The 20,675-nt window shown below is 37.9% G+C and overlaps 3 protein-coding genes across 3 annotated transcripts; all 3 read right to left on the bottom strand.

Moving 5' to 3' along the window:
* Window positions 1-2,501: 2,501 nt before the first annotated feature.
* LOC106433643 (probable aspartic proteinase GIP1) lies at window positions 2,502-4,439 on the bottom strand. Its single transcript, XM_022709521.2, has 2 exons — window positions 3,351-4,439; window positions 2,502-2,964 (listed from the first exon to the last, which is right to left on the bottom strand). The coding sequence occupies exons 1-2, from the start codon at window positions 4,140-4,142 to the stop codon at window positions 2,659-2,661; spliced, it is 1,098 nt and encodes a 365-aa protein (XP_022565242.2). The 5' UTR covers window positions 4,143-4,439; the 3' UTR covers window positions 2,502-2,658.
* Window positions 4,440-5,185: 746 nt separating this feature from the next.
* Window positions 5,186-8,241, bottom strand: LOC111212879 (glutathione S-transferase T3-like). The gene is made up of 2 exons (XM_048769015.1): window positions 5,840-8,241; window positions 5,186-5,738 (listed from the first exon to the last, which is right to left on the bottom strand). The coding sequence occupies exon 1, from the start codon at window positions 8,239-8,241 to the stop codon at window positions 7,315-7,317; it is 927 nt and encodes a 308-aa protein (XP_048624972.1). The 3' UTR covers window positions 5,186-5,738; window positions 5,840-7,314.
* Window positions 5,186-19,002, bottom strand: LOC125592741 (probable aspartic proteinase GIP2). The gene is made up of 3 exons (XM_048768128.1): window positions 16,511-19,002; window positions 15,607-15,610; window positions 5,186-15,500 (listed from the first exon to the last, which is right to left on the bottom strand). The coding sequence occupies exons 1-3, from the start codon at window positions 17,376-17,378 to the stop codon at window positions 15,098-15,100; spliced, it is 1,275 nt and encodes a 424-aa protein (XP_048624085.1). The 5' UTR covers window positions 17,379-19,002; the 3' UTR covers window positions 5,186-15,097.
* Window positions 19,003-20,675: the final 1,673 nt, after the last annotated feature.

Below are 20,675 nucleotides of genomic sequence, written 5' to 3'. Positions count from 1 at the left end.
GAATAGTTGAACATTTTCGTACTTACGCAGCATGGTTTCAGTGATTTATTATTTCTAACGGAACTTTTTCATGCGAGTAATTTATAATTTTAAAAAGAAAATATTAAAAAAGGAGTGAAAATAAGTTTTCAAAAATCATCAGACTAGGTGAGTTGCCACCAAGATCCATGGTAATGCTATGATTGATAGGAAAGTGACTGTTGTTTCCAAGGTCAATGTTGTTAATGCCAGAGTAATAATGCATAAATAATAAAGTCACAAGTTTTTCTCTTTCCGAATTCACTAGAAAAAAAAAATCTTACACCAATCTTTTATATTACAAAAATTCTGTAGGATTACCCAAATCCTAAGCTAAAACTCATCGTAGAGTCTAGACTTTTGTTAATCAAAATCACCCCGATCCTGAGCTAAACTCCCTATGAATCTATAGACTTCAATCTTCCAATACTCGGAAGTACTTCAACAACTACTTCCACATCTAATGCAGAGCAGTGACACCAAAGGCTTGGTCACACAAGCACCAAACAATGATCTCTCGACTTTTCTTCTTTTAGCAGAGACAACTATCTTCATAGAGACACGTCCTCCATGTATACATAACCAGAACTTGCTCCTCAAGTTCTTCCAAAAGCAACTTAAACAATTTTTCTTTTTCTCTAAAGAATAACTCTTTTGTCTTTTCCTCTTCGAGTAATATCCTTTACACTTAATGTAAATCTCCCATTAATATATTGATTCTTCTCAAAGTTTAACAAGCCCACAAACATCATACAACACGAACTCCAACCAAATCCATCTTCATGACACACACATGTACTACCTCCTGTAGTACTTCACGAACTGATACAGAATATACATCTTCGAATGTTTGTGTAGTCAATAGAGACTTGTGGCTTTGTTTGGATGGCTAAAGAATGGAAACAATTTAATCAAATAAGCCATTGCTGTGTAAGTTTTACTTTCTTGTTTCAGGAAGTGATATGGTAATTACAATGGAAGTGATAATGTATTTTATCGTAATCACGTGAGCGATCCTTGGTATCTTTATCGCAAAGCTTGGATCTTGGTAACTACAATTGAAGTGATAGTGTGTTTTATAATTTATAGTAATGATTATAACAAAATAAAATAAACAATATATTTAAGAAGAAACTGATCATGATTAATTTATTCAAATTATGATTGGAACACAAGTAACAGCTGAAATGTCAAAGACGATCTCTTAACCCTCATCACATGTGATTGATTCTATTTCCGGGAAGGTCACGCGGAGCAGCTAAAGTTATGGAGCAAGAGTGAATCACTAAAAGCCAGACGTGTTGTGCTCATATCGAAATTGAGTATATAATCTTGAAGCTGATGTGTCCCAATGACCATCGACTCCTTAGGTTTCTCTCCTCCGTCTACGAACGCCAAACAAATCACCGTCTCCAACACTCTCACCACCGTATTCTTTTTTTTTTTGTTAAGTATGTGAATTTCATTAACTTAATAATGAGGCAAAGAGATACAATGGACTTGACTAATCTAATCCTATTGAATCTAAGTCGCTAAGTCAATAAGACAGAGCAATGAAGCCATAGCAAGCCACAAAAAAAGTAAAAAAACTCACTAAGACTAATAAGGTTCAATCACAACCATGAGGATGCGAGAAGCTTAGCTAGTATTTAACAGGTCTTAAGACAACCATTCAGCAAACAGGAGACCAGAGAAGAGATCTTGAAGCCGGAACCTGCATCAAAATAGCTCGGACCAATAGAGAATCGCAACCGGAGAATGGTCCGAGGCACCGCAGACCATCCCGAAGGCGACATCGAAAGAAGTACAGGCGAAGCAGGGTCGGCAAGCCCTGGTCCGGCCATCGCAAGCAATGATGTCCACTCCAGACGTTGCTATCTCAAGAAACTGTCACGCCATACTCTGAGAATCCTAACTGATGTAAAGAACCGGTATATGAAGCAAAGGTGGAGTACTGGCTGGTGGAAGCAGAGGTTTAATGGCTGGACTCTGGTCCCACCACGCGAGCAGAGCACAAGGGATTCCAGCAACTGAACACCAAGAGAGGCAGAGGACGACGACCAACTTCCTTCTGAAGCTTGAAGAACGGAGGAGCCAGAGCTCCTTACAGCAGGCGAAACAGGAGGAGAGACCCGTCTGAGGAGGTTAGACAAAACGGAGTAACGGCACGAAACTCCAATCCAACCCAAACCCGAACAGATCGAAACCCAAAGAAACACCAGGTGGTTGTCTAAGAACCATTACCGAGAAAGAAGTCCCCGACGATGAGTCTCGAATCGCCTTTTCAACTTGGAACAAGAGGGGGAAGTTCTTACCAAAGCAACCGTAAGAGGAGACATGGGAGAGACGGTGGAGGCAGAATACTGACCAGAACGGCAAAGGCAGCGACGCAGAGCCACTCCGGCGAACCCTCCGGGAGAGATCTGACCCAGATCTACTCCGTGCGAAACCCTAGATCTACCAGCTTGACGACGCCTCCAGCTCAGATCCGGCTCACCACGACCTCGCCATCTCTCCAGGGAAGCTGTAGACACCCACAGCCACCGGTTTGAATCGCCTAGTCCGGCCGCAACCCGACGATAAACAGAGGAGATGAAGCAAGGAGGAAGTGGAGGAGACAGAAGCGTGAGAGGGCAGAGACTAGGAACGGTGACGAAACGGGGTGGCGACCGACGGGTAGAGACCCTCCGTCGGCCACCGGAACGAGACGCAAGAGGAGATGTCGAAGCGAAGAGTTGGTGGGGAGAGAAGATCGTTTTTTTTTTCCAAGTTGCTCACCACCGTATTCTTACCGTGAAACGTCCACTTCACCTCCCTTCCATTCCCTGGCAGCCCAATCTCTACCGACGTCACGTTCATCAACTCCTCATTTATTCTCATGGAAGAGCCTTCTTGGAAGCAGTGTTTAAATGGCGCAAGTCGAGGGATCTCAGACATTCCTATTTTCTGTGAAAAAAAAAACAATCCCTAACATGTTATACACAAATATTTGAAATCAAACTCTTATAAGTTATACCAAAAAAATATATTTATTTGTTCAATATTGTGATATGAAATCACATTCATACATTCCTATTTTTCTATTTCCTATAGCACTAAGTGCGTTTTTATCAATAGTAATAGTTATCTATTACTGGATTATTGTTACCGGACTATCGTGTAAATTGTTTTGGTCGAAGCCGGAGAACAAAATTTCTAAGTGTTTTTGTTTGAATAATATTCAAATTCCTAAGAAAGTGTTTTAGCACATTCTCAATTCTCGCCTACCACCACAGCATGCATCAATATTTATTTGTTCATCAATTTATAAAGAGTTTTGTTATTTAATTTACCATTGCTTTACGGGTAAATGCACTAGCAAGAGCATTGTAGATATCAGTTTGAAGTACGGTGTACGGAACCACCGTGCTGAGCTTTGCTCCGCCCTCAAGCAAACTTGGATTCAACGATAAAGGTATCCCGTCAACGTAGATTGACGTGGGGGAGATAAGATAATCAGAGCCAACTATTTTCAACGGAGTCAAAGTCATCGAAACACCGAAACCTCCACCGCCGATAAAGAAATTACCGTTGCCTGAAGAAGGCAAGCAGATAGCGAAGCGCGGGATGATGTTAAACGCTCTCGTCACCTGTCTCCAGAACGGGAACTCTCCCGGAGAAAGACCAAGAACTCCGGCGATGGGAGGGGAAAGGCCTTGGATGTGTGTCTGAGCGACGCAGGAGAATGTGAATGGACGGAAAGAGACTTTGGTGGAGATGGTGGCTTTGTCTTGAACGACACGGTCGACGGTGGACACTGTGTGGTTTTTGACGAAAGGGCTTTGTTGAAGGTAAAGACAGTGTTTTCCGTCGCAGGCGTTGCTGGGGATGGACTTGCAAGTGGGGCTCTGGCAAGGGACGAGGTGGAGTGATGATAAGGATTTTATTTTGCGGCAGTTGAGCCATGAGAGGTCGGTTCCGATATCGAGGAGAAGGTTAACGGGAGAGTTGGCGGCGGATCCGATGTTGATAGTGGTGTAGTATTGTTTGGTGGTTTCGTTTTTGGTGATCGGAAGAAGATATTGGGCTTCTGAAATGGCGGCAAACATGGAGATGAAGATGATGAGGCGCTTAAGGCCATGCATCTTTGTTTTCTCAGGTTCTTTTGTGTGATTGTTTGTTTGCGATGAAGATGGCCTATTATAATGGAGATGAAGATGATGAGGCGCTTTAGAGATGCATGAATTTATAGATGTGAAATAAACTTTGTATCTAAGAAAATGAAATTATTTTCATTTTATAATGGTATTTTTAATGTTGAGCACGTTGAATATTTGTTTTTATAGTGTCTGAATTACGCGGACACTCGCAAAAGATGACTATTTATGCATTTAGAGCATCTTTATCCGGGGATACTAGAAGAGGTTTTCTTAGCGTGTGAGTCCCGCGTAGGACCCACTTTTTTTTAAGAAACCGGTTACAAAAACTATTAAATAGTAGTCGATTCTTAAAGGTTTCTTACACTGTTCGCGGATCCCACTAACACGTGGCGGTTCACGATTGGTTCGTTTTTTTTTTTTTACTTCGAAAAAGTAAAAAAAAAAAAAAAAAAAGAAAATTAAGAAACCCCATTTGGGGTTCGAGGGATAATGATGCTCTAATAGGTATATATGTACACGTGAAGATAGTTATATTATATTTGAAAATAACTGGAGAAATGTCGGTGTAAAAAGTGTGGTAAGGTTCAATAAACATTCAAGCGCTGATCAAGTATAACTCACCGAGGTTTACGTTACGGTTGAGAACTGCTATCGGTAACCGATGTATTTTCGCCGGTTTAGTGGTGATTTTAGCTTAGACTTAGGTTAATTTTCTGACTCAAAGCTGTAACCGACATTGTAATGTCCGTACTTTCGGGATTTTATAAATAATTATATATATATATATAACTCACGTGGCGGGGAATTTGTTGACTTGTTATACCTAATGTTAATATCTATACTAATAAAGTAGCTTAGACCATCTCCATTAATAAGGAACTCACATGGGTACTTAACAATTAATTAATGATAAAACAATGATTGTAAATGTTAAGGACCCTTGTTTAGCTAATTTAATTTTCTCTTGTCCAATGGTAGAACCCCTATTGGGTTCTTAATTTTTTTTTTCTTTTTTTTAAGTAAAATGATTGAATTTCATAATATGAAAAAACATAAATTTATTTTAAAAGAAGACAATACAACAAATTGAAATTACAAATACTAATCTTAATTTATTCCAAATTTTTCCCAAATATTCTCAACCAAATCAGCTTTCAATTGGTGATGTATTTGGGGATCACGGATTCGGGTCCGAATACTCATCATATTCCCGAGATTTGAAGGCTGATTCGATAAGAAGTCCAAATCCACTTGTGAACTTCGGTTTGATTCTGGTTGTGTGAAAGTTGATACATCAAACTGACTGTATCCATCTCGTTCGTCTTCTACTATCATATTATGCATAATGATACATGCTCTCATTATCTTTCCAATCTTGATTTTATCCCACAAAAGAGCTGGATTTTTGACTATGGCGAATCGAGCTTGCAATACCCCAAAAGCCCGCTCGACATCTTTACGTACAACTTCTTGTTGTTTTGCGAATAAAGATGCTTTCGGATCTTGTGGAAGTGAAATAGACTGGACAAAAGTAGCCCATTTTGGATAAATACCATCTGTGAGATAGTAAGCTAAGTGGTACTGGTGTCCATTGACAATATAATTAACTTTTAGAGCTCGACCTTGTAATATATCATCAAAAACTGGTGATCGATCAAGAACATTAATATCGTTTAATGTACCTGGAGGTCCGAAAAATGCGTGCCATATCCAGAGATCTTGTGAAGCTACAACCTCTAAAACAATTGTTGGCTTTCCTGATCCACGTGTATATTGACCTTTCCATGCGGTCGGACAATTCTTCCACTCCCAATGCATACAATCAATGCTTCCTATCATCCCGGGAAATCCGCGTAACTCTCCAATATCGAGTAGTCGTTGAAGATCTTCTGGTGTGGGTCTTCTCAGATACTCATCTCCAAATAAATTTAAGATTCCTTGAACAAAATGTTCCAAGCATAAAAGCGCGGTGCTCTCACCAAGTCGGAGGTATTCGTCTACGGCATCAGCTGCGCAACCATATGCCATCATACGAATTGCTGCCGTTGCCTTTTGTAATGGAGAGTGACCGAACCTTCCAGTAGCATCTCTTCTTTGTTGAAAGTATGAGATTTCAGCGGAGAGTCGATCAACAATACGCATGAACAAAGACTTGTTCATTCTAAACCGACGTCGAAACATGTGAGAAGGATAGGTTGCCTCTTCACTAAAATAATCGTTCCATAACTGCATGTGTCCTTGCTCTCGTTGTCTTTCAATGTAGGCTCTCTTTTTTTTGGACCTTGATGCTTGTTGACGATCATCATGGTGACTGCAAAATTGTTCGAATTGTTGCTCAAAAAGTTGATCAAATGTTTCATCCATCATGTCTTCAAAATTATCCGAGGAAGAAGGAGCCATTTTAAAAAGAAATGGCAAGAGAGAAATGGAAAGAGAGAAATGGCAAGAGAGAAATGGTAAGAGAGAAATGGTAAGAGAGGCAAAGTAACTCAAATCTTTACTTAGAGAAAACGTATGGCACAATATGTTTTTGATAACATCAGGTCATTATATAGGAAAAAAGGAAACATATGGCACTTTTGTATCACATGCTACGACTTCTTCTTTTTGTCTTTTGGTGTCACATGCTACTGACTTCTTCTTGTTTGTCACATGCCACTGGCTTCTTCTTGGCTGCACTTGGGTGTCACATGCCACCCCTTTCTTGGCTTCACATGCTACTGACTTCTTTCTTGTCCTCTTGTCCTGCAAAACCAAAAGACGAGCCATCTCTTGTCACAATCAGTTACAACACGAGCCATCTCTTATCACAATCAGTTACAATCCTAACCATCATTTACAAACGTATTGAGCATCAGTTACATGCTACTACACAATCAGTAACAAGAAAAAACAACAGACTCGTGATAAGGAGTACCAAACTAACTTGAAACTTGAAACTTGAGCAATGAAGATAAACATAACTTGCATTTCATAAACCAATATTATACATTAAAACTTGCATATTATACAGACTCGAGAAACATAACTTGCATTTCATACAAACTTGACCAGAACATAAACAAATGCATACAGACCCGTGATAAGGAGAACCAAACTAAATTGCATTTCATACAGACTCGTGATAAGGACCAAGGTTAAGATACATAAACTCAAACTAACTTGCTAACATCTCGGTAATAAGCTTATCTTTCAAAGCAATCTCTAGTTCAGTTAATGGCTCTGTCTTGGCAATTAGGCCCTCCAACAACTTGTGCTTGTCATGCTTATCTTTCAAGGCAAAGTCCTTTTGCCTTATCTCCCACATGTTTTGAAAGTCCACACACGCCTTCCCTTCTTCTTCAGAAGTCTTAGCCTTGCTCACAGCCTGTTTACCTTTGCCCTTTGCAGCTTTGACACCAACAGGCCGAGCCATTGGTTCATCTCCTCCAAGGCTACACGGCACTGACGTTGATGATTGTGCTGAATGGCCATCAAGCTTTCTTCTCTTAGAGTTCACATTATCTTTACTGGTTAGAGCTCCACACCATTTTTGATCATACCTAAGCTCCAACCAAGCATGCTCAAGTGTGAACTTGCTCTTGTAATCATTGAAGAATATTGCATGAGCCATCTTCAAAACATCATCCTCACTCTGGCCACTGGATTTTTGCTTCGTTGCCGCATCATTGGAGCCAACAAACTTGCACACGCCCTCATTAATCTTCCCCCACCTCGATTTACAGCAAGATGGCTCTCTCTTTTGCAAACCAGCAAGCTGTGGACTTGAACCAAAATAAGTAGCAATTCGTTTCCAAAACGCAATTGCTTTCTGCTCATTTCCCACGAGAGGATCTTTTGAGGTATTCAACCAAGCACTGATGAGCACCTTGTCTTCAGTTGGTGACCATTTCCTCCTTTCTTTACGGTCAGCCACGAGGTATGCATCTTCGTTTGCATCTTCAGGCCATCCAGTACCAAAGACAGACGCATCCGGGGCAGAGACTTCAATACTCGGTTCACGACTGGCAAAGGAGAAAGAGGTTTGTGGTTGTTGACTGTTTAGGAGGTTTTGGAAGCTACAAGGTTCACTAAAAGGATCCATTGCGAAGGAGAGGAATTAACAAAGGAGAAAGAGAGCTTCTTCTGTTTTATGAAAAGAACTATGAAAAGAGTAGAGATATGAATTCAGAAAAGGAGAGTTGGTCGCTTTTTAAAGCAAACATAATGAGAGTTTTGTAGGTGTTACGGGTAAATGGCCATCAATGTATCTAACTAAAACTAAACCAACCAAGAAAGTCAACGTATCTACCTAATTATAAAACAACCAAGTAAACAATCCTAAAGTCCCTTTAATTCCAACACAAACAATGTCTAAACCAGCATTAAAGGATTGTCTTGTCTACTTACCTCTGAATTTAAAGAGAGTTGGTTTGACAAGTTTGATGAAGTTTCATCCGTATCTTGTTGCTCCCTGCAACACCTCTGTCTTCTTCAATGCTATGTGTCTTCTCCTTTTCTGTCTCCCACGCAGCTAATCAAATCAAAACCCAAGACTCTGGTTTAATTACAACTAACTTCGTATTACAACATTAAAACAGAAGAACGAAACTTGGAACAAATTAAGACAATGAAGATTAATCAATCAACTGTTTTGAATCAAAACTAGAGTCTACTGAAACTTCAAAATCAAGACAAACAAGGAATCTTTAAAACATCAAATAATAACTTGCCTCTGTAATTTGGCGAGTTGAATCATCCCATTCCACAACCAAAACCGTAACCACAGTTGTCGGAAGATACTTCTCACACCTGACAACCTCCGTCGATGACTTGCCTGTTTAACTCTGTTCATTATCGTCTCCGTAGTCCGTTCCTCGCGATTTGAAAACAAAAAAATATCATTATCAAAACAAAAAAATTGGATTATAATCAAAGGAATTCTATTCACGGGAACAAATAAATAAATCAAACTGAACCTTTATGGTGATTGCATGCCCGGCTCTGGAGGAGAACATCGCCGAAGAAAGAAACAAATTGAACGTCTTCGTCGTTGAAGAATTCGACGGAACCGACGAGGGAGAGAGACCAGAAGCTAAGGGAGACCAGAAATGGAACAAGAGAAAGTCACAATCGACGACGAGCAAACGAATTAAACATCATCAAGCTTTGGAGAATTTGACTGAATCAATCGCGGAGAGACTTTGATGATATCGAAGATGAGAAAGAGCAGCGACCGAAAGAGAGAGACACGCCTTTTGTTTCTTTTCGTCTAAAATGAGCGACGCCAATACTATGCTGCCACGTCGGGGGTCTTTAACAATCCTAAACTCACCTAATTGAGGAGCGCTCCTGGCTAATAACAACATTTTTTATTTAAATTTTTGCCTTTATTACTTTAGGACCTCCTCCTAGATCTACCGATGGAGGTGGTCTTAGAAAGGCTCAAGGTGAAGCTACGTTAGCAGACCACTGTTCGTTTTGTTGACACGTGTCGAAGAGGGAGGGGATTTTGTTTTTTCCGCGTGAAACTTTGATTCAGGGAGGGGATTTCGTTTTTCATTTATTGGCTTTCTAATGATTTACTGGGCCTTAATGATATCCCAAGCCCGTTTGTGGTTAGGGTTCGGTGTCTCTTCGAGATTGCGATCTTCGCCGTCCTCTTTCCATCGTCTCCGATTTCGGCTCCTCACTGTAACGTATTGCTTCTCATTGAAATCGATCTTTAATTTGGTCATCAAGCTGTACCCCACCTCTCTTCCCACTCCATCTCATTTACTCTCACTGACGACCCGCGTTTGTAACAGATCGAAGGTGTCGCTATAAATAAGTGTGTCTTGGAGCTATGAGGATCTACAGCTTTGAGATTTATAGCTTAAGCAATCCGACGCACACCTTCCGATATGTCTTTTTATGTTCTTCTCGCTAATTTTGGAGCAGGCCGTTGTTCAAACACCGCTGAAGTGCATCTTTTGAGGTTCTGGGAAGCTCGCAACGTCAGGAAAGATGGAGAGCTTATGAGCCTTGACATGCTTCTCCTCGATGAACAGGTAAATCCGATAGTGTTCTGTTTCTTATTTCTGTCAGTTAGACCTAGGTGTTTAATTGTTTGGTTTATTCTTGACTCGTGGCAGCCTACGCTGATACACGGGAGCATCAACTCAAGCCGCGTTGACACTTTCCGGAGGCGGCTCAGTGAAGGCTCCGTTTACTCTCTCAGTGGTTTCGACGTCGCACGAGCTAACCCAAAATTCCGACTCTCTGACTCTCAGGTGTCCATACGCTTCAATGATGGAACTTTTTTGGAAACAAAAACTGACTCGGACAAGGACATTCCGACTGAGTTATTCAGGTTTTGCAGCCATGAACAGCTTCTGACATTGGCAAACACTAACAGAGAACTCCCAGGTATATCTCTTCTGTACTAATAAACTTATCCAATTGCCTTTTTTCAACTCTATTAACGTTTGTTTGTTTTAAAATTATTCAAGATATCGTTGGTGAAGTAAGTTCCGTCAGGAGCACGATCGGTCCTCATCATGTAATGGTGACTCTGCGTTTGGAAGGGTAAGCTGTATATTTGTTTATCCAGTAATTGTCATCGTCTTTGTTGCTATCACGACATCAAATTGCATCAGGGATGTCAATGTTTGTGTCAGTATGTTTGATGATCGTGCTGTAACTTTCCAAACTAAGTTTGACGAGCACATCTCTAAGCCAAAGGTTATACTCTTTACAAGCATCAATCCCAAAGTTGTTGGAGGTAAGATACGTGTTTTCACCTAGGAACCCTTCATTAGAACGGTCCACTTACGCACTTTTCACTTTCAGGGAAGCTTTTTCTCAACGCTACGTTTGGTACCCACTTTTATTTCGACTGTGAAACATCAGCTGGAAAAGAGCATTATGAAAGGTAAGTGTTTTATGCTGAGATTGATATAGTTCACCTCATTGGTTTATCATTGTTTTCAACTGATTTCTCTTGCGTGTTGTTTGCACGCTAGGCTGGTTGGTGATGGAGCCAATGCGAGCTCTTCTAAATCAGAAGTGGTCTCTGCTCAGAAAATCGAGCCCTTGACTGTTGCTGAACTGAACCAATATGTCCTTGCCGCTGACCCACAGGTTAAATTATTCCAAGAAAAATCTTTTATTCCGTGTGTTTCTTCTAATTTTACGAACATTCTTATTGGTCTCAGAATATTGAGTTTCTGTGCAAGGCCGAGGTGACCAGTCTTCAGTCGGAGAAGGGATGGTGCTATATTGGATGCTCCAAATGCGTAAAGAAGCTTCAGCGGGATGAAACATCTTTCACTTGTCTCTCATGTGATAGGGAAAACGCTACGGGTGTATTAAGGTCTAGCTTCTTGACTGATCTTATTCAACTGTTTCAGAGAAGTTGTCTCCTTGCATGTGCGTTAATTTATCACACTATCTCATCTCTGTTTTGCTTTAGGTTTTGGCTTTAGAATTATGGCCGTAGAAAATTTGGCTATTAAGACTTTGGCGGTAAGTTTAAGTTTTATTAAAAAAAGATTGTTAGTTAAAATTTTAGAAGTTTGGAACAATATGGATTTCAAATGAACAAGAAAAAAAATTCAATGATTAATTTGTCAATTTTAAATTTTAATAAAATTGTTACAAACTTAGATAAGTGATTTAGTTATAAAAGAAGGAGAAAAAAAATATTTTTAGTGAAAAAAAGAAAAAAAGAAAAAGAAGTTGCAAAAGTCAAGTATTGTTGGCTTTAGAAAAAAAAAACACAAAGGGTCTAACTGATAACTATAAAAGGAATAGAAGAAATAGGAAAAAAAAATGAAAGAGAATAAAATAAAAGAAAAATCTATTCCTCTCCTAATTTGTCAAGGAATAATTGTAATCTTTTATTCTTTAAATCTTAAGGAATGTTAAAGAATCATAGGTAACAAACATTCCTTGTAAATGGTGAAAATTGTAAAGAATGCTAATGAATGAGCTATTCCTACTCATTCCCTTGGTCACTATTTGGAACCAAAAGAGGAAAAAAAAACTTATGATGACTTTAGAGCAGTTAATCTTTAAAAAAACCTGATTGATGAAAAAGAAGTTTTAGATACTTTATAATCTTACAAAGCCCTCAAAGCCCTAGCAACATTGGACTTGATGGATTGTGAAAATAGATATAAACAAATACATTTAAGGTACAACTCGAGTAGGCAATAACCATCGTACGTTAAATTTAAGCTTCATGTCAATTCGTTTCAAGTTAATGTGGAGCCTAAAACACATTAGAAATTTTGTAATGTTGTTTGTGAGATTAGGAAAACAAAAAACACATTGTGGACAATAATATCATTAAAACAACAACAACGATGTAAATGATCCTTGATATCTTTCTAGCAAAGCCTGGACAATCGTGATGGTGTATTATAGTAATCACGTAAATGATCTTTGGTATCTTTTTTTTGACAAAGATGATCCTTGGTATCTTTCTAGCAAAACATGGACCTTGCGTAAATATAATTGAAGTGATGATGATTCTTTTTTTGGTCAAACTAGTTTCATAAATTAAAGTTTACTCTCCAAAAATAAAGAAATTGTTCAACATACAAGATATAAAAGCCAACATGCTGAAAGAACAGCAGATGAAAATAAACGATACGATTTAGGAGGAAACTGATTACTTTGGGTGCAACTGGATTATTAAATATTATTTAGAATGAAATAGCGTGGAATGGTTTATTCCATTATTCCAAACACCATTTCACCACTTATCTTGAATGGAATGAAATTGCCATTCCATTAATTCCCAAAATAAATAGACAAATTACAAAGAGAATTATTCATGTTATTCCATTTTTTCTATTTCAAAGAGAAAAAGTGATAAAGAATGAATGAAATTGATATATTCTATTTTTTCCCTACATTTCATTCATGTTATTCCATTAATTCATCAACATGTAAACCAGTTACAGCCTAGCTTTATTCAAATTTTTGATTGGAACACAAATGAAAGCTAAAATGTCAAAGACGATATCTTAACCTCATCATGTGGAGCAGCTAGTTATGGAACAAGAGTGAATCACTAACAGCCAGACGCGTGGTGCTCAAATCAAATTCGACCATATAATCTTGAAGCTGATGTGTCCCAATGACCATCGACTCATTAGGTTTATTTCTTCCGTCGACGAACGCCAAACAAATCAGCGTCTCCAACACTCTCTCCACCGTGTTCTTACAATGAAACCTCCACTTCACCTCCCTTCCATTCCCTGGAATCCCAATCTCTATCACCGGCACGTTCAACAACTCCTCCATGTTTATCCCGGAAGCGCCTTGTTCGAAGCAGTAGTGGAATGGAGCAGTACTTACTGGGAACTCGAACATTCCTATTTCCTGTGAAAACAAATTTGAAGCCAAACACGTTATACAAAAAAAACATGTTCTACAAAAAAACTTTTATTTGTTAATCAGTTAAAAAGTTGGTTATTCAGATCATATCAAATATCAAATATATTTTGTTTCTTTTTCTTCTAAAATAAAAGATATCTATAATAGAGGTATAATATATTTCTATGTATTTCATTCAAGAGGAAAATATGAAAATATGCTAACAATCTCTATGTTATAGGTAGAAATAGAAGTGAGTGGTATTAGATATGATTTTAAATGCTATTAAAAAGACAAATTTAGAGTTTAACTGGATATGTTTTTAATACTGTTGCCTTTCGCGTAAATGCACTAGCAAGAGCATTGTTCGGGATGATGTTAAACGCCGTGTTCACCTGTCAACAGAAAATCTCCCGGAAAAAGACCAAGAGCTCCGGGGATCGGGGAGGTAAGGCCTTGGATGTGTTTCTCGAGGACACGGAGAATGTGAAGGGGGCTGAAAGAGACGTTGGTGGAGATGGTGGCCTTGTCTGGAACGACACGGTCGGTGGCGGTCACATGTATTAATACATGATAGAAATGACAATAATAAATTATTTTTCGAAAATCCCAAAAAATCTGAAAAGCCTTATAATCCTATAAGAGACTAGGCCGGGACGAGGTCAAATATTTGCGCGCTTAGCAGATTTAGGCCGGGCTGAGCCAGACCGAATTGATACCCTACTATGAAATTTGTCAGAGGAGAGTGGCTGTTGTTTACGAGGTCAAGGATTGTGTAGTAGAGACTCGTGGCTTTGTCTTTGATCAACGGAAGTAAAAACGGTGGGTTTGTTTGTTTGTTTTTTTCCCCGGTCACTAGGGAAGTATGTAGGGTTAAGATGATAAAGAGTGGAACAAGTTGATCAAAGAAGCCAGTGTTGTATAAATTTCTTTAGAAGTTTTCTACTTTTGTTATTTACTATGAAATTAGTATCCATTTTTAAATTATTTATTTTAAAATAAGATCAGATAGATAATTACGAAATGGTAGTCTAGTGGTAGTGGTAGACGAACTTTTGCGAGTTAAGCAATTTGAGTTCGAAAATATCTCGTTACAATTCATTTTGTGGCCATATATACAAAATCATCTTTTAGGCTTCATTTGAATGTTTGAAGAGAAAGTTCATCCTTGAATTACCTCCATTTAGATATTAGTCTCATCTTTTTCGTACACTTGAGATATTTCCAGATTAATTAAAAAAATAACAATAAAATCAGATAGATGATGTATATGACCGAGGTTTAAATAGAGTAGTAAGTAGATAATAAAAAGGTTGAAAAAGAGAATAAAACTAAATTATTAATATATCTGAATTTTCATATCTAAATTTTGTAAAGACAACATTTTTTTTGCAAGTTTCACAATTATTAATAAATGTGCGAAATTCTTAAACGTTAGGCAAATATTAAATTATAACAAAGGAAAAACAAACAATACATTTAAAAGAAAATGTGGATAGTTTTATTACAAATTTTGATTGGAACACAAGTAAAAGCTGAAATGAGCAAAGAGGATCTCTTAGTGTCATGTGTGATTGATTTTATTTCTTGGAAGGCTACGTGGAACAGTTAGTGTTATGGAGTATGAGTGGGTCACTAAAAGCCATTTGTGTGGTGCTTAAATCGAATTCGACCAAGTAGTCTTGAAGCTGATGTGTCCCAATGACCATGGACTCATTAGGTTTCTTTCCTCCGTCGACGAACGCCAAACAAATAACCGTCTCTGATACTCTCTCCATCATATTCGCACCTTGAAACCTCCACTTCACCTCCTTTCCATTCCCTGGCAGCCCAATTTCCATCACCGACACATCCATGTTCCTACCGGAAGCGCCTTCTCCGAAGCAGTGTTTAAATGGCGCATGTCCTCCTGGGGTCTGAGTCATTCCTATATTCTGTGAAAACAAATTTAAAACCCAAACAAAGATGAGATTAGTAGACTTAATATACTTAAATACACTCTCAGTTTTTTTTTATTATATGAAGATTTAAGATTGTGTATATAGATTAAGAAAACTTTTAGTTTTATATATTTTATTAACAAAACATCATTTGTTCAATTCACCTAACTATAACCTCACAAATAACAAAATAAACAGCAAAATATAATAACAATGAAAGTTAATGGGAGAATTAGAATTACCGAAAGACCCAAAAAACGTATTTTGACCAAAATATCACACAAGTAAGAAAAATGACCAAAAATATTTTATTGAATAGGTAAATGACAACTATACATTTACTCTATATAAAAATATAAATAAATATTTCTATAAAAATAAAAATTAAAAATATAATGTTTCTTTAAAAAAATCAAATATTTTTTGATTTTTATTTTGAAATCCGAAGCTCGTTTTTGAAATATTTTTAGAATTATTATTTTAAATTTTAATTATTTATGTATATTTATGATAAAAAATTTTTAGTGATATCCTTGGGTATTTATTAAAGTTTAATAAATTTAACACTGAATTTTGTTTTTTGAGAAAGAAAATTGAAAATATTTGAACAAAAATTAACTTTAACGTTAAAGGAGGTGTATTCAATATAACATTTGAGGTGATTTGTTTTTAATGGAGTTTTAGATGATTTCAATAAGTTACAGAGATTTATGTAATTTTTGTTAATCCACTCTAGAATATAACCTAAAATCATGTGATTTAGGTTTTAATTATTTTAATTAAGAAACTCCACTCAAACACCCTAAAATCACCTGAAAATTTTAAAACTCCACAACTTAAAATATTTTCAATAACAGTAGATTTTAGAGTACTCTACGGAATTTTAAGTTCAATAACAGTGAATTTTAAATGTGTTTTTTTTTTTTAAATTCATGTTTGAATAAAAGTAGATTTATCATTTTAATACAAATCACCTAAAATTTTCGGTTGAATATACACCCCCTAAATATTAAAAAACCGGAAGGAATGAGTATTTGAAATCGAATATCAAAAATCAAATTTATCAGCTCATTAGATAAAATAGTTTTGTCATATAATACCGTTGCCTAAGCGTAAAAGACTGAGCAAGAGCGTTGTAAATATCGGTTTGAAGTACGGTGAATGGAACCACTGTACTGAGCTGGGCTCCGCCCTCGAGCAAACTTGGGTCCAAGGTTAATGGAACTCCGTCAACGTAGATCGACCTAACGGAGATTAGATATTTTCCCGAGTCAATTTTCAACGTTGTCGAAGTCATCGGAACGGTTTTTTTCCCACCCAACGACGGGGTGCCCATAAAGAAGTACCCGTAGCGGGAAGAAGGCAAGCAGAGAGAAAACTTCGGGATGACATTAAAGGCTGACGTCATCTGTCTCCAGAACGGAAACTCTCCCGGAGAAAGAGCCAGAACTCCGGCAATGGGAGGGGCCATGCCTTGGAGGTATTTGTCGACGGCGCAGGAGAATGTAAAGCGGCGGGAAGGGGCAATGTGGACTGGTTGTCCGCCTTCTGTAGTGAAGATGGTGGCGTTGTCTTGAACTACACGGCCGGTGGTCACTACGGTGTTTTTACCGAGAGGCCTTGGTTGCCTGTAAAGACAGGTGTTTCTGTCGCAGCCATTGCCGGGGATTGATTTGCAGGTGGAGCTCTTGCAAGTGACGAGGCCAAGTGTTGATAGAGATTTGATTTTGCGGCAGTTGAGCCACGTTAGGTTGGTTCCGAGATCGATGAGGAGGTTAACGGGAGACGTCATTGCGGCGGATCCGATGTAGACAGTGGTGTAATATTGTCTGGAGGGTTCGTCTTTGGTGACGGCAAGAAGGTACTGGGCTTCTGACATCAGAGTTATGGCGGAAAACATGGAGAGGAAGACGATGAGGTGCGTAACGCCACCCATCTTTGTTCTCTAGGGCTTTTTGGTTTACTTGTGTAAAACGGCAATGAATGTGATTGTCTGTTTGCGAATGAAGATGGACTATTAAAGATGTCTGGTATATAGTAAAGTAAACTATGTATCTAAGAAATGAAAATATAGGTAGATCTGGAGTAGTATTCTTTAATGTTTTGAGCACGTTTAATGTTTTTCTCTCTAGTGTTTAAATTATATGCATTCCCTCAAAAAGACACTATTAATTATGCATACTGACAGATATATATACACCTGACAACAGCTAGATTATATTTGAAAATTAGAGAAATGTTGGTGGTTCCTGGAGGATAATTTCATTAAACATTTAAGCTCTGCTCAAGTATCAAAATATTTCAAAAAAGTATTAATATAATTCGCGCAGGAGCTACTTCATATTTTCTTAGTTAACTTCTGGTACCTGATCTAAAATTAGCAATATATACTCTTGCTGGATCGTGAAATTGTTATATATAAACAAATACATACAACTCGAGTAATAACCATCATACCTTAAGTTTTAAGCTCATGTCAATGCGTTTCAAATTCACCAGCAACTTAACTCATTGCTCATCTAGATGAGTCTTTGACAACTAACTCATCATATATATTGTGGGCGGATGGTAGTAGAATAGCTGAGCCCAATTTTGGTTCTAACAAGTTTACTTTATTGGTTATTGTGGAGGAAGAATTTCTCTGTGTTTCAAAGAAAAAGGGTCAATGTGGAGGAAGAAGAAAATTCATCAGATCACAAAAATATGGATTCGGTAGATCTCATTACACCTTTAGAAAAAAAGAATTCTTCGAGAAAGACATGTTCAGCCATCAACAAGTGTTAAGGAGATGCATGGGCAAACCATAAGTCGTGAACGGGAAAAAAAAGACGTAAAACCATGGTGGATGCGGTTTAGTTGTTTCAGCTGCAAACACCTAAGTCAATCGGGTTTAGAGATTTGATTGTTTTATGGTTCATTATGTTTAGAGATGTCAAACTGGATATTGGACCGCGGGCCAGACCCGTTAGGAGTTGATGCGGGGCGGGTTTGGGTCTAGGGATTCATTGCCCGCAAAATAGCGGGCCTTGCGGGACTGAACTTGTGCGGTACCGGGTTTAAAGCGGGATGGCCCACCTCAACCGCATCTCGACGCTTCGCTGTCTTCACCTGAAAAAAAGAGTGAAACACGATGGAGCTCAACGATGCCCGTGGGAAGAAATGGAGCTCCGATGATGGCCGTTGATGTCCGACATGCGACAATGCTTCTGGTGACCACATCATGTTCGAGTTCCAGCAGAGGAGCTTCTCTTCCTTTTCTTTCCACCACCGAAGCCTCTCTTTGTCTTCGCAGAACCACCGGAGCTTCTTATCTTCTCGATCAACCACCGGAGATTCTCTTCTTCCTCGAGCCTCCACCGGAGCTTCTCTGCTTCATCAAGCCACCAGTGGAGCTTCTCTTCTTCATCGATCTACCATCAAATTCACAAAAGATAAAACATACATAAGTTCAAAGCTAGAACATTTTCACTAGATATATAAGTAAAAAGTATATCTTATGATCTGAGAAGACACATTAAACCATGTTACTTGATATTCTCGAAGTTACTTAACACTTTTGAAAATTAAATAAACATATCTTAAAGTTACTTAACAAATTTACAAAAACTAACGTAGAAGACTTCCACGGAAGTCTTCTCAATTAGCTAGAAATTTTTCTAAGCATGAATGTTGGTAACCTTATAAATATCACCAATTAAGTTATAAATTTCATTCAGTAGCCCCAATATTGACTAATATACATGAATTAACAAAAAAAAATTAAATTTTTTTTATAGTTTTAGAGAAAATGAAAGTTTATTAAACATTGACACAGACGACTTCCACGGAGGTCGTCTGGTAGACTTCTAGGAAGCCGTCCATTTAGGTTAATTTTGCAATTGATTTTTAACCTCGACGACTTACATGGAAGTCGTCCATCTTTTTTTGTTAAAAAAAAATCGAGACGACTTCCATGTAAGTCGTCTAAGGAAAATGGGTTAGTTTTGCATTTGACCGGATTGTGTCAGAAATTTGACTTTTCCTGGACGACTTACATGGAAGTCGTCTAGTAGAAAATTAAAAAATCAATATTTTGTTATACCTAGACGACTTCTATGTAAGTCGTCTCAGGTTAGTTTTGCAATTGAAAAATAAAACAATTTTTTTTCTAGACGACTTACACAGAAGTCGTCTGTCCGACGACTTACATGGAAGTCATCCAAGATAAGCAAGGTTTGACCAGAATCTCGGAATAAAATCATAGATGACTTTCGTGGAAGTCGTCTGATGGACGACTTCCGTGTAAGTCGTCTAGACAAAAATAATTTTTTTTTGTTTTATTTTTCAATTGCAAAACTAACCTGAGACGACTTACATGGAAGTCGTCTAGGTATAATAAAATATTGATTTTTTAATTTTCTACTGGATAAGTCGTCCAGGAAAAGTCAAATTTCTGCACAATCCGGTCAAATTCAAAACTAACCCGTTTACCTTAGACGACTTACATTGAAGTCGTCTCGATTTTTTTTTTTTTAACAAACAAAGATGGATGACTTCCATGTAAGTCGTCTAGAAAAACACATTTAAAAGTCAATTGCAAAATTAACCTCTGCATTGACCAGAAAACTTCCATGCAAGTCGTCTACTCGTCTGGACGAACAGATCTGGAAAAAAACTAATTTCATAGTTTCAACTAGTGAGATAATTTGTTTAGCACACAAAAATCTTCTCCAAGCACCCATAATCTCAAACAAAAGTTACCCACCAAGAATCGTATAAGCTTCAATGGCTCTATGAACCATAAAAATTTTAGAATCAAAATCTTGGGTTCTTTTCCGATGAATATGGAGAGAAAGTAAAGAGATGTTGTTTTTGGTTCATAAGAATTGAAAAAGAAATAGTGTAAATCAATTTTTAGGTGCATTAAGAGCTTCAAATTGGTTGTTCATGGTGGTTGGTGTATTGATGGCAATGACAATATTGTGAATACTTGAGGAAGATGAGGGTGATAGAGTAAAATATGCATTTTCAAAAAAAAAAAGGTGATGGCATTTTCGTGAATAATCTGAACTTTGGGGGTGAAAGAGGCAAGTCAAAGTTCCAAAAAAACATGGGTTAGTTTGTGTTTGACTTTAAGTTTTGAGTCATATTTGCAAAAAGCCCCCCATCTTTGTGCTTCTTAGGTTTTTTTTTTGTGATAATTTGTTTGCGATGAAGATCGATGAAGATGGATATATAGATGTGTGGTGGTATT

Source organism: Brassica napus, chromosome C9, assembly GCF_020379485.1.
Source record: "Brassica napus cultivar Da-Ae chromosome C9, Da-Ae, whole genome shotgun sequence".
Taxonomy (NCBI): domain Eukaryota; kingdom Viridiplantae; phylum Streptophyta; class Magnoliopsida; order Brassicales; family Brassicaceae; genus Brassica; species Brassica napus.
This window is presented reverse-complemented; position numbering and strand designations above follow the sequence as displayed.

Bases quoted from the DNA above. Each gene is read 5' to 3' on its own strand.
- LOC106433643 (XM_022709521.2), bottom strand. From the start codon at position 4,142: ATGCATGGCCTTAAGCGCCTCATCATCTTCATCTCCATGTTTGCCGCC. The intron at 2,965-3,350 runs GTAAATTAAATA...TTTTTTTCACAG, and splicing joins CATTTACCCGTAAAGCAATG to AAAATAGGAATGTCTGAGAT.
- LOC111212879 (XM_048769015.1), bottom strand. From the start codon at position 8,241: ATGGATCCTTTTAGTGAACCTTGTAGCTTCCAAAACCTCCTAAACAGT.
- LOC125592741 (XM_048768128.1), bottom strand. From the start codon at position 17,378: ATGGGTGGCGTTACGCACCTCATCGTCTTCCTCTCCATGTTTTCCGCC.